The 13,367-nt window shown below is 42.1% G+C and overlaps 1 protein-coding gene across 1 annotated transcript in view; it reads right to left on the reverse strand.

Moving 5' to 3' along the window:
• Positions 1–828: 828 nt before the first annotated feature.
• Positions 829–13,367, reverse strand: part of akirin1 (akirin 1) — a 45,458-nt gene continuing 32,919 nt past the window's right edge. Inside the window, exon 5 of the mRNA XM_080211118.1 lies at positions 829–4,439. Coding sequence (XP_080067244.1) covers positions 4,429–4,439 — 11 coding nt within the window. The 3' untranslated portion in view covers positions 829–4,428. The remainder of the gene's footprint in view (positions 4,440–13,367) is intronic.

Here is a 13,367-nt window from a genome sequence, read left to right on the forward strand (position 1 = left end):
AAATCTCAGGTCTGACAGCTTCATTGGGAAGAAGTGCTCTGATGAAGGGTCATCTAGACTCAAAACATTGGCTCTATTCTCTCCCCAGAAGTCTCAGACTTGAGATTTTCCAGCATTTTCTGTTTTTGTTCGAGTCTGGCATCTACAGTATTTATCTCCTTTATTTTTTGCTAAGTATCTGAAGACCATTAAATAAACATTCATTTTTATTCTGTATCTGGACAATCTAGTAAACTTCACACCACCAATCACAATCCCCAGCCCCTTGTAACATCACAGTAGAAATAAAGTATCAGATGTTTTCTCTTGGCTGCATTCTGCTTGCCACTAATGGACAAGATGAGACCCCATCTCCTCCACATAGACCACTGGCCAGGAACCTCTGGGAACAAATGGCAATTTTCAGATCCTAGGGCCCAAAGTGATCCTGTGCTAGTGTCAATTATTGACTCGGGGAGGCAAAACTGTGCCCCAGATACTTTGGGAATTGGAGTTAACTGAACTTTAAATGTTTGCATGGTAGAGGTATGAAGACAATGACAAGAGTTCTTGAAACATTCTTACTGACCCCCTACTCTAGCACCAAGTGAGGAAAAATGTTAAAAGCCACCTAAGCATATGTTTGTGTATTGTGTCCAGGTTTCTCCTCAACTTCCAATAGTTTCAACAAGCCTATTTCCGCCTACTGCATTATGCTTTAACGATTTCTAACCATGAGTGCCAATCATTGATTTCTAAAACTAATTTCGTCATGAAAAAAACTTAATACTGAAAGACAGAGCAGCTTACTGAAACATCCCAAAATACACAAAGTTAGGAATCATTAAGTTAATGTTTGTATTTGTTTAATGAGTTTCAATGAAACAAATGGTATTTAATGATGACTTAAAATAATTTTCTAAACAAAAGATGTGGTATCCACAGACAATACATCTAATACACAGAACACTTCAGTAATTAGCAAATGTAACCTCAGTGAGCAAACAACATTATTTGTTTTGCAAACAGCCAATAGCCTTGTCACCAGCTGTCTTGTATTTGTTAGGTAAGCACATGAATATCAAGTATGATTTCAGGATTTCTCATGAAAGTACGTTTGCAAGTGATTAGAAAAGTTGTGTCCTCTCTGTTAATTTAAAATCTAGATCTCTGGGATTCCAATTTGTGTTGCAACAAACACCCTGGCAAAACTAAACTGTTCTAAGCACCAACTACTTTCAAACTTAAAAAAAAATTGAGCTCCACGCAAGTCTTAATTTGAACTTTATTCTGTTGTTTATATCCAGCAATTTTTTCTCCTGGATATTCTAATGCACCAGGAATCAGCTAGTACGATACACTGCCAATATGATACACTAGCCATTTTATAACGACTTCAATTTGTAATAGTCAGGGAATTATAAAGGCAAAACTGTAAAAGAAACAGATGGGAAAGGGTTCAAAAAACAGAATTTGTTGGAAAACTTTTTTCCGAAAATACAGGCACACAGAAACAAACATGCTTTACTGTCATCCAAGTCTTGTTCAAATTTAGCCCACTTACATCCTATTCCTCTTCGCCATCTCTACCCAAAACAGGCTTAACCGACATACCAGTTTTGGAAAATAAAGTTCATATTTTGTTTTGGTGATCTTTCTTCACAGTAATGTCATTTAGAACATCTCATTCCATTCTATAAACTAACATCCTTCATTGCAGTGTCCTTAAATGCAATGGAATGGGAGATCAATTTCTTGCATCAAGTAGTTCAGAGGACTTTTTCCTTTTTACCTTGCATGAAAGAAGTGACAAAGTAAATAGAATGTAAAATGGTTGAATGGAAGGCACTGTTCTTAACTACAGTACTGGTTCTATGAAAGATTTTCTAGTAGCAGAGAGTTTACTTAAAATTAGAAACCAGCAAGTGAAAATGAATGCGTCAAACTCACTGGTTGAAAAAAAATACGGTATTCTGATTAAAAGGCTGACTTCAGAATCAGTCCAATTCCACAACATAATGGATATCAACCCACAATGGAACTAGAGCTTTGGATGAAAGTCAGGAAAATTGTCAGAATACCGAAAGGTTTCGAAAAGGGCAAGCATCTTTTAAACAATCATGCTGATACAATGACAGCACTTCCTGCCACTGCCCCCACCCCCCCACAATCAATCCAAAATGCAAATTATGGTTACTATACAAAGAATTTAATTTTGTCGAATTCAGTAGGACTTTCTAGCTATCTCTATTTTCAATGCCCAGAGCAAAAATTCTATTATGTTGTTTTGTTACACTAAGACCACGACTGATCTTACCATGGTCAGATGTGACTAGATGAAGTTTGCAGCAATTGTTTCTAGTTTTGTCTAAATTGATTTCAAGCACAAGGACATAATTGATTTAGATTGTAAAATACACCCAAATAATGCAACTACACGCTGCTAAAATGCCTACGATTGGAGGGAAAAATCTTACAAGAAATCATTGTCTCCAGAGTGTGAATCCACTTCCAAGATTCCAGTACTGCTTCCCTGTCCAATACCATAAGAATTTTAAGGTATGGTGTCAAAACTAGAGGGATACATAATTACATGTTGCAACCCCCATTTTCTACACAGTAGCCAGGTGTTTATAAAGCACTGTCAGCTTCAAATGAGTGTGTCCTTAATTCTGACAATGTTGTAATCCCAAGACATTTTTAACCATCTAGCTGTTTTTATAAGGCCACTCTAGATTTATTAACACAAGTCAACTAAATCACAAGTAGGTAATAAAATTCAGGTAAACAAGCAAATGCAATACTAATACAGGTTACAAATCAATTTTCACAGTATAAATTAGGGATGCAGAATCCTAAATATTTAAACTAAAATAGGATATAAAAAGGAGATGTCTAGTTTAGATCATTTTTAATTTTTTTAAACCAAGCTTGTTAACACTACACAGGGCAAGAAACATACAAAGAGCAAGGTAAAAGTTGCACTTTTTGGTTAGGTATGCTTAAAAGAAACAAGCATTCATTGCAATTCATTCTAACTGCTGAACAAACCCTGTTATTCCTGCACATTGTGAAAATGTCATAACACAATGATGGTTCAAATAATGCCAGTTTGTTCTTACACAGTTGTAACCTGTTAACCTGATAGTGACGATCTATACATTTGATACTACAGTCAGGATACAGAATATCAAAGACAGTAGGAATCAGAGTTCAATCTGATTGGGTAAGCAAATTAAGAGTCCTGCAAAAGCCATTTTTTTCCAAATAGATCAGTTTCTGAAACTCAGCCCATGATCAAATCCATTTTGTGATCATATACACATTGTACTAGAAACTATTGGCTGAGCTAAAGGTCAATATTTATCATTAGAGGTTTAGAAGCATTTTAGATTAGAAATGTAATCTGGGCAACAACCTTTAAAGAGCCAGCTCAAATAATCTTGCAGACATATCCAACTGCCAAAAGTTGGCAAATAAGATTGAAAGCCAATCTAAAATTCCTGGTACAACAGGTAAAAATTACCACCGTTTAAACAGACAAATTACAAAATTAAGTTTAAACCAAGAACACAGGAATATTTAAGGCAATTTAGCCCATTTTAACCCTTTGTACCATTTCACAAATGATTATTGGCTTTTCCATCTTCAGGAGATAAATTTAATACAAACAAATCCCTGACACAAATCATCTGTTCCCCCTTTCAGGATTTCTAATTTGAAACCAAAAATTAGCACTGGTATTGTGACTTCCACATGTATAGAATTTATATATGAACGTTCATATTCTTGGCACAGTCAGTTTCTGCTTCAGACTAACAATGGGTTTTTGTGCCATTTGCAGATCTCCAATTCAAAGTTTGGATCCAATGACTAGATTGGATGTGCACATCGCACAAAGTAGCAGTGTTATATTTTCAGCAGACAGTAACAATGCTCCACAGAATTAAAATAAAATCTATTCTACAAGAAATGGAGATTTCTGCAATATTACTGTAGTGCACTGTATTTTTCAGATCAGTACAGAGAAACTGAAATTTCTACTTTAATGATGTTCAAAATTCAGATTAATCACTTGTGACAGAACTTTAATCCTTTCAAAAGGTTTATGCGCTAACAATCCCATATTCAGTGCCACTTCTTAAAAGCAGATTAACTGTTGCTTGGTATTCAGCTTCTTGAACTGGAAATAAATGGCAGGTTATTCTCACAGTAGCAGAGTTAGCAGTGGAAAGTAGACAAATCTCTGTACTGATAGCACATTGACTGGTAAAGTCAGATTTTTTTTTATGTTTTTGTTTCATTTTTACAAGAGGTAGGGTGGGCCAGCAGTGAAGAGTTAAAATCCCTCAAGTAGAAGGTGGGTAAAACATGGCACCAAAATTAGTTCTCATAAGTACAGCAGCTGACTTGAGGTGAAAGCCAACACCCGTTCAATCACAAAATGCTTCAGGACACATCTGTAAGAAAAAAGAAAAAACTGTTACAAAACAAAGATGGAATTTTTTTTAAAACCCCCCATATAAATTGGCCCAGTAATCCAGTTAGCAAAAATTCCTACAATTCACTATTCAAACTAATACAGATTAATATTAATCAGTCAAGGCAGTATAATTAGGGAAGTTTATTGTCCAATGTTATGCAAAGACAAAATGCATTGAAACAATTTCAGTACTACAGTTAACAGTTGTCCAAGAGCATCCACACGCATTGCAGAAACTGTTGTAATGATTACTGCAACAATTAACCAGCAATTTAAGAAAAACTAGCGATTTGCAGCTTTTATCCTCCAGCGAATCATAGAGTGCAGATTAGGCCATTTGGCCCAGAATCTGCACTAACACACAACACCTGAACTCCCAGCTAATCCCACCTCCCCCGCATGTGGCCCATGGCACGTCATAACATTCAAGGCTAAGTGCTCGTTCAGGTATTTTTTAAAGGATGCAAGGCAACCCACCTCTACCACCCTCCCATGCAGCACATTCCAGACCCTCACCACCCTCTGGATAAAACACTTTTCCCTCATCTCCCCTAAACCTCCTGCCCCTCACCTTAAACCCATATCCCCATGTGACTGACTCTTCAACTAAGGGGAACAGCTGCTCCTTACCAACTCTGTCCATGTTCCTAATCATCTTGTACAGCTCAATCAAGTCACCACTCAGTCTTTTCTGTTTCAATGAAAAGCCTAATCAACATCTCTTCATAACTCAAATGTTTCATCCTAGGCAGCATCCTGGTGAATCTCCTCTGTACCCTGTTCAGTGCAATCACATCCTTCCTATAATGTGACAACCAGAACTGCACACAACACCCTAGCTATGGCCCCACCAAAGTTTATAGAACTCCAACATAACTTCCCAGCTTTCATAATATATGCCTCACCTTATTAACATGTCCTTCTGCCTTCAGAGATCAAACACACTAAGGTCCCTTTGTTCCACAGAACTTCCTAGTGGCCTGCCATTCATTGATACTTCCTTGTCAAATTACTCTTTCTGAGGTGTATCATCTCACATCTTTCAGGGTTAAATTCCATCTGCCACTTTATCTGCCCATTTGAACATTCTGTCTATACTTTCTTGTAGCAAAAGTGTTAAGTACGTGGCTAATCTTTGTGTCACCAAACTTACTAATCCTACTCCCCACAGTCAATGTCGTTTGTATAATGATAAATAAGCGGGGACACAACATAGACCCCTGCAGTATACCACTGGACACTGGCTTCCAGTCACTAATACAGCTTTCTGTTACCACCCTCTGTCTTCTACAACTGAGTGAGTACATAAGAACATAAGAAATAGGAGCAGGAGTAGGCCATCTGGCCCTTCGAGCCTGCCCCGCCATTCAATAAGATCATGGCTGATCTGTCGTGACTCAGTTCCACTTTCCGGCCCTCTCCCCATAACCCTTAACCCCTCTCTTATCAAAAACCCATCAACCCGCTTCTTGAAAATATTTAGCGAGGCAGCCTCCACCACTTCAACGGGTAGAGAATTCCAGAGATTCACCACCCTTTGAGTGAAGAAGTTCCTCCTCAACTCCGTTCTAAAACGCCCCCCCTTTATCTTGAGGCTGTGCCCCCTAGTCCTAGTGTCTTTTTTGAGCGGGAAGAGTCTCTCCACCTCTATCCTATCCATCCCATTCATCATCTTATACGTCTCAATGAGATCTCCCCTCATTCTTCTAAACTCCAATGAGTACAAGCCTAGTTTATTCAGCCTCTCCTCATAGCTCAACCCCCTCAACTCCGGTATCAGCCTAGTAAACCCCCTCTGCACTCCCTCCAAGGCCAAAATATCTTTGCGCAGGTGCGGCGCCCAAAACTGCACACAGTACTCCAGCTGCGGCCTCACCAATGCCCTATACAGCCGCAGCAAGACCTCCCTACTTTTATATTCAATCCCCTTCGCTATGAAGGCCAGCATCCCATTCGCCTTCCTGACCACCTGCTGCACCTGCAAGCTGGGTTTTTGCGACTCATGCACAAGGACCCCGAGGTCCCTCTGCACCGTCGCCTGCTGCAGTTTTTCGCCACGTAAGTAATAGTCCTTCCTACCATTCTTCCTACCAAAGTGGACCACCTCGCACTTGCCAACATTAAATTCCATTTGCCATTTCCTGGCCCATTCGCCCAGCATATCTAGATCCTTCTGCAGACTCTCCACACCCTCCGCACAATTTGCCGTTCCCCCAATCTTGGTGTCATCCGCAAATGTCGACACCCTACACTCGGTTCCCTCCTCCAGATCATCTATATAAATGGTAAAAAGCTGAGGCCCCAGCACCGACCCCTGGGGCACTCCACTAGTCACCATCCGCCAATCCGAATAGCACCCGTTGACCCCCACTCTCTGCCTCCTATTTGACAACCAATCCTCTATCCACGCTAACACCCTACCCCCAACTCCAAGTCCCCTGACCTTCTGCAATAACCTCTTGTGAGGTACTTTGTCAAACGCCTTCTGAAAATCCAGAAAGACCACATCCACCGGCTCTCCTCTATCGACCGCCCTAGACACATCCTCATAGAACTCCAGTAAATTTGTCAGACACGACTTCCCTTTAATGAAACCGTGCTGTGTCTGCTCTATCAAGCAATTCCCTTCAAGATGCCTCGCAATTTCCTCCTTAATGACGGATTCTAACATTTTACCTACCACAGACGTTAAACTAACCGGCCTATAATTCCCTGCCTTTTGCCTGGCACCCTTCTTAAACAACGGCGTAACATTAGCCGTTTTCCAATCCTCTGGCACTTCCCCGGAATCCAGCAACATCTGGAAAATAACCACCAATGCATCCACTATCACCTCCGCCATTTCTTTCAGAACCCTCGGATGCATTCCATCCGGTCCTGGGGACTTGTCCACAATCAGCCCCTCCAGTCTGTCGAGCACCGCCTCTCTAGTAACAGTAATGTCATTAAGACCCTCCAGTCCTACCACCTTTCCATCGCTAACACCTGGCAAATTATTCACGTCCTCCTCCGTGAAGACAGAAACAAAAAAGTTATTCAATACCTTAGCCATATCCCCATCCCCTACCACTAGGTCCCCTTTCTCATCCTCTAAAGGACCAACGTTCACCCTAGCCAGCCTCTTCCTTTTTATATATTTATAAAAACTCTTACTATCCTTTTTTATATTAAGCGCTAGCCCAGCTTCATAGTTTCTCCTACCCTCCTTTATCAGCTTCTTTGTCAATCTATGTTGACATTTAAACCGCTCCCAATCCTCTTCTCGCCCACTACTCTTAGCTACTCTAAATTCCTCCGCTTTTAATTTAACACTTTCCTTCACCTCCTTCGTTATCCACGGCTTATTACCTCTCCTCCTACTGTCCTTTTTGACCATCGGAATAAATTTCTGCTGAGCACCAAGAAAGATCTCCTTAAAGATCCTCCACTGCTCCTCAGCAGACCCTCCCTCCAATGCACTCCCCCAGTCCACATTCGCCAATTCTTCTCTCATCCTACCGTACTCCCCTCTATTCAAACAAAGGACGCGTGTCTGGGAACCCACTTTCTCCTCCTCCATTTGCACCAGAAACTCCACCATACGATGATCACTCTCTCCGAGAGGATCCTTCACCGCAAGGTCCCTAATTCTACCTGCCTCATTACATAGCACCAGATCCAAGATAGCTCGCTCCCTTGTCGGCTCCAACACACACTGTTCAAGGAAGTTATCCCGGCAGCATTCCAAGAACTCCTCCTCGAGCCCACCGTGTCCAACATGGGTCGACCAATCAATATGCAGATTGAAATCCCCCACAACTACGGCCGTCCCATTCCTGCACGCCGCACTTATTTGCGCGTTAACAGCCCGCCCCACCTCCAGATCATTATTCGGGGGCCTATAGACGACACCCACCAGCGTCTTCCTCCCTTTGCTGTACCTAATCTCCACCCACAACGATTCCACGTTCTGCTCCTTGGCTCCAATATCATCTCTTGCTACCACCTTGATGCTATCCTTAATCAGCAGAGCTACGCCCCCCCCCCCCCTCTTTCCTCCTGCCTATCCTTCCTAAACACTTGATACCCCTGGACATTCAGCTCCCAGTCCCTGTCACCTTGCAGCCACGTCTCTGTAATGGCCACCAGGTCATATCCATTTGTGTTGATCTGCGCCACCAGCTCATCCACTTTATTCCGAATGCTTCGTGCATTCAGATACAGCGCTTTCATCCCAGCCTTCACCTGGACCCTATTTGCCGTAACGCCACCAACCATACTCACGCCCCCTACTCCCTCTATTATTGGGACATCCTCGGCCTCTTCCCTTACCTGTACCCTCTCCTTAACTTTAGGCCTCGTAAGGTCACCGACCCTCGCACCCACCCCCCCCTAATTAGTTTAAAGCCCTGTCTACAGTCCTCTTTACTCGATTCGCCAGCACTCTGGTCCCAGCACGGTTCAGACCAACCCCATCCCGCCCGAACAGGTCCCACCTACCCCAATACTGGTGCCAATGCCCCATAAATTCAAACCCATTCCTCCCACACCAATCTCTGAGCCACCCATTCACTTCCTTAATCCTGTCAACCCTACGCCCGTCTGCACACTGTTCAGGCAGTAGCCCAGAGATGACCACCTTGTCGGTTCTACTTTTTAATTCCATTCCCAGCTTCTCATACTCCCTCCCCAGATCCTCAGTCCGCACTTTGCCTACGTCGTTGGCACCCACATGTACCACAACGACCGGATTCTCACCCTCCCACTCCAGGTTCCTCTGCAGCCCAGCTGCGACATCCCGTACCCGAGCACCAGGCAGACAACACACCCTTCTGTGCACTTTGTCATTGTGACAAAGGACAGTGTCAATACCCTTCACCCCACTGTCCCCAATTACTACTGCGTTCCTTTTCCCCTTCTTTTTGCCTATGTCCTGCTGCATCACTGTACCGTGTGCAATTTGCTCACCAACCTCACCTGCCTCGTCCTCTTCCAGACTGGCAGCAAGAACCTCAAACCTGTTTTGCAGATTAAGAGGCTGAGGCCTCTGCTCCCCACCCCCCTTCCTCCTCCCAGCAGCCCCCTCTTGTTCCTGACCCTTAGAGTTAGCCAGTCTAGGGGGGGGTGGATGTCACTTGCACCCCATTGACAATGGCACCCTTTCTCCCCCTGATGAGCCTCAGTGTCTGTAGCTCAGAGGCCAGCTCATTTACCCTGAGCTGGAGCTCCTCCAGCAACCTGCACTTACTGCAGACATGGTCACTGGGATGGACCCTGGAGTCCACCAGTTCCCACATCATACAGAAACCACACATCACATGCCCCTCCATTATTCACTGTAGTAGGTTTGAGAAAAATTTTTTTCCTTTGTTTTTTTCAAACAAACTCACCTGGCCTTTTTTCCTTCAAGCCCTTTTTGATATTAAGCCCTATTAACTCACTCTGCTTCCCTCTCACTCTACTGCCCGCTCAGACGCTGCCCGCTGTCTACACCAGGCCTCCTTTTAAACCTGGCGCTGATTTCAAGCAGGCTGGTCCACAACTCCTTCTAAACACTCCCTCAGAATTCTTAAAGCAGTAAATACAATAAAATAAATGCTTTAAACAGTTCTACAGAGAACAAAGTGCTTTAAACTTATTTTAAACAGGTTTTTAACAGGTAAAATCTTAGCTCTCTCTCTGCTCCTTCACTCGTCTCACACCAGGTTAAAGTCCAACAGGTTTATTTGGTAGCAAACGCTGTTTTACAACTGAATTTTGAATCCTATCTTAATTATAATTCTGGAATTCATCAAAACCAAATTGTGCCAAATTCATAATTTCCCAGTGAAATTCATTTAAAGTATATTGTGCTAGGAAGAGATGATACTTATTGCCTACCTTCCCCCACTCCTCTCTTGACAGCAGTAATTTACACTAGACTGGCCCAACAGATGTCAGCTGTCCTCTAACGCCTCAAAGCAGTCAGTCATTCTTCACACTGTAGCTGCAGATAGTGCTGTCTGATTTTCGAAACAAGATAGAATCATTGAAATCCACTATACAGGATCCCCACAATATTTTGCTCCATCAATGTCACTGCATTCCAACAGTGTACCAACAGTAAACACTCCACCCCTGCAGCTTCTAGTCTATACAAGTCAAGTCCAACTTGCGGTTACCAGACTGTCACATTCAGCTGAGATCCATTCATTCAGCTTAGATAGAGTCATCCTAATCAGCACAACTGCTGGTGGGAGCTATTTTTTAAATTCAGTCTTCCACTTTATTTCAAAGATTTAGTCTGAACATGTTGGACATCAATCATTCACATGACTTCTTAAAGATCACCCGTTCCCATCTCAACATTGCTCATCATCTGCTCTTTCATGCACATCACTCCAAATTTTTCCATCGGAACACTTTACTTGCTGCCCTTTTCTCCACTACCCTGTGTGAACATCAACCCTTTGAAACCTCGGTGCGGAATAGACTGCATGTAGTCTGTCAGGACAGAAATAATGGACAGCAGCTCCTAAAAGTTTTATGGTTAAATTTCTTGCCCTTCCCAGTTTCTAATTTCTTTCAGCCCTACAAACCATCAGAACTGTTCCTCAAAATGTCAGCTCATGTCTTCACCACCTCATCCTTACTTCACCATTACTGGCAATACCATTTAGACCCATGCTCATGAGAAAGGATGTCCTTACTATAGAGGGAGTATAGCAAAAGTTTACCAGACTGATTCCTGGGGTGGCAGTTCTGTCATATGAGGAGTGACTAAGTCAGTTAGGATTATATTCACTGGAGTTTAAAAGAGCGAGAGGGGATCCCATAGAAACTTATAAAATTCTAACAGGGTTAGAGAAAGTAGAATCAGAAGCAATGTTCCTGATGGTGGGGGAATCCAGAATTAGGGGTCATAGTTTGTGGAGACAGGGTAAACCTTTTAGAATTGGGAAGGAGAAATTTCTTCACCCAGAGACTGGTGAACGTGGGGAATTCACTACCACAGGAAATAGTTGAAGCCAAAAGTTGTCTGATTTCAAGAAGGAATTAGATATAGCTCCCAGGGCTAAAGGATCGAGGAATATGGTGGTGGTGGGGTTTGGGGTGGTGGTGGGGTTTGGGGGGGCGGGGGGCGAAATCGGAATATTGAATTTGAATATCAGTGCAATCATAATGAATGGCAGAGCAGGCTTGACGGGCCAAATGGCCTACTCCTGCTTCCAGTTTCTATGTTTCCTCCTGTAGTCTGCCTCTCCACCTCCTCTCTCCGTAAAACCATGGAATTTAATTTTCAGGCATCCCATCTAGCAGCAATAGCTAAAAGAGAGTGTCAAGGGGCTACTGACACACCATTTTTATAAACTATATATAACATATATTTTATATAGAGATAACTTCATGGCTAATCTCTCAAATTTAAAAAACAAACTAGATTCATTTTAAAATGGCTGAAGCTCGGGCTGTCTGTGACCCTCTAAACAAAAGGAACTTTTGGGCAGTAGCAGGGAAATTTGCATTATCTTTGAGACTATAAACACTTCTGGGCTGTGAGACCAAATTCAAGGACTTTACAAAAGCCATCTAAATTTCATAAGCCAGGCCTGACCAACCAACAACTATTCACTGGACAAAGGATTCTGCAACCTCTCTTAAAACTTAATGGTTGGAACATTAATTAACTCAGGGATCCAGGCAAAGGAATACACATCCTTCGTCAAAGCTGGAGTGAAGAGATGGGAGTCGTGACACATGGGAGTCCTTTATTATGTGTAAACAACAATATTGCCTTGCTATATTGCGAAGAACCTCAGTTCCATCTACCTAGCAGCGGCACAGAAAAATATCTGGCCTCACCTACACTGTTTCTACTGAAACTTCTGTGTCATTGTCTAAAAGACTGATTCATCGCTATGTGCTTATTTCATCGAGGAAGTCAATTCTACTGGAAAAGTGAATTATCCAGCATGCATCTGCAGCCTGCCTATCTCTGAAAGGATATCCCATTGGATTTTGATTCTGGATTCGGATGCACAAGAAACAATAATTGTTTTCTCTGTGATCTTTTGCCCTGTAACTCTTTTTCTATTCCCCCTCTACTGTATGAATGCACAGGGGCTACGTTGCAACCCCCTCCTGCATTTTGAGCATGTGCAACTAATCCATAGTTCATCCAATCTCAATCTTGCTGTGGGGTTATTAATTGAAAATTGGATTACATGGCAACTGAGGGGTTGGGAAACACGCCGCTGCTTATAATGGGGGAAACAAATCAAGGTACCTATTTATGGAGGGGTGGTAAAAGAAAGATCAGGGCTGTTGAAATTAACACCCCTCCTGTCTGTAACAATAAGCAGTAAACTACTTATTGCTTGTTGCAATGGCAGTCATCTCTCTTTTGGCCAAGTCTGTGTCATCTTTTTGAACATTTCCTTTGGTTCAATGACTGTTTTTGTCTGATTAAGTGTCTGTGTGCGAAGGGCCATACCATACATGCAAGTTTATGGCAAGTGCATGGCAATATTACCAGTTAATGAAACTATAGACAGCAAAGTGGCAAGTGACACCTCAAGTGCATATTTACATTTTTTTATAAATACAATTGGGAACTGAAACCTCTGTCATCACAAAGGGTTAGGCTAGTAAGTTAAAATATTTCAAATTAACAAAGGTGTGCATATTTTGAATTTGTCCAGTGCCTTAATTGTTTAAATTTGGGAGGATTTTTATCACCAGTAATATTTAGCATTTAAAATTACTATGAAAGAGGAATTCAAAACTCAGTTGGGTTATGACCTGCAAAACAACTCAAGTACATGTGGACAATTTTTAAACTTTCAGTTAAGAATTGCATGGAAAATGAACACGTGACTATTTGGCTGCAGTTATATGGTATGTATTAATTTGTGACCTATTCATGTTACAGTAAACAATGATTTCT

Source organism: Carcharhinus amblyrhynchos, chromosome 24 (genome assembly GCF_965287045.1).
Source record: "Carcharhinus amblyrhynchos chromosome 24, sCarAmb.v2.hapA, whole genome shotgun sequence".
NCBI lineage: Eukaryota > Metazoa > Chordata > Chondrichthyes > Carcharhiniformes > Carcharhinidae > Carcharhinus > Carcharhinus amblyrhynchos.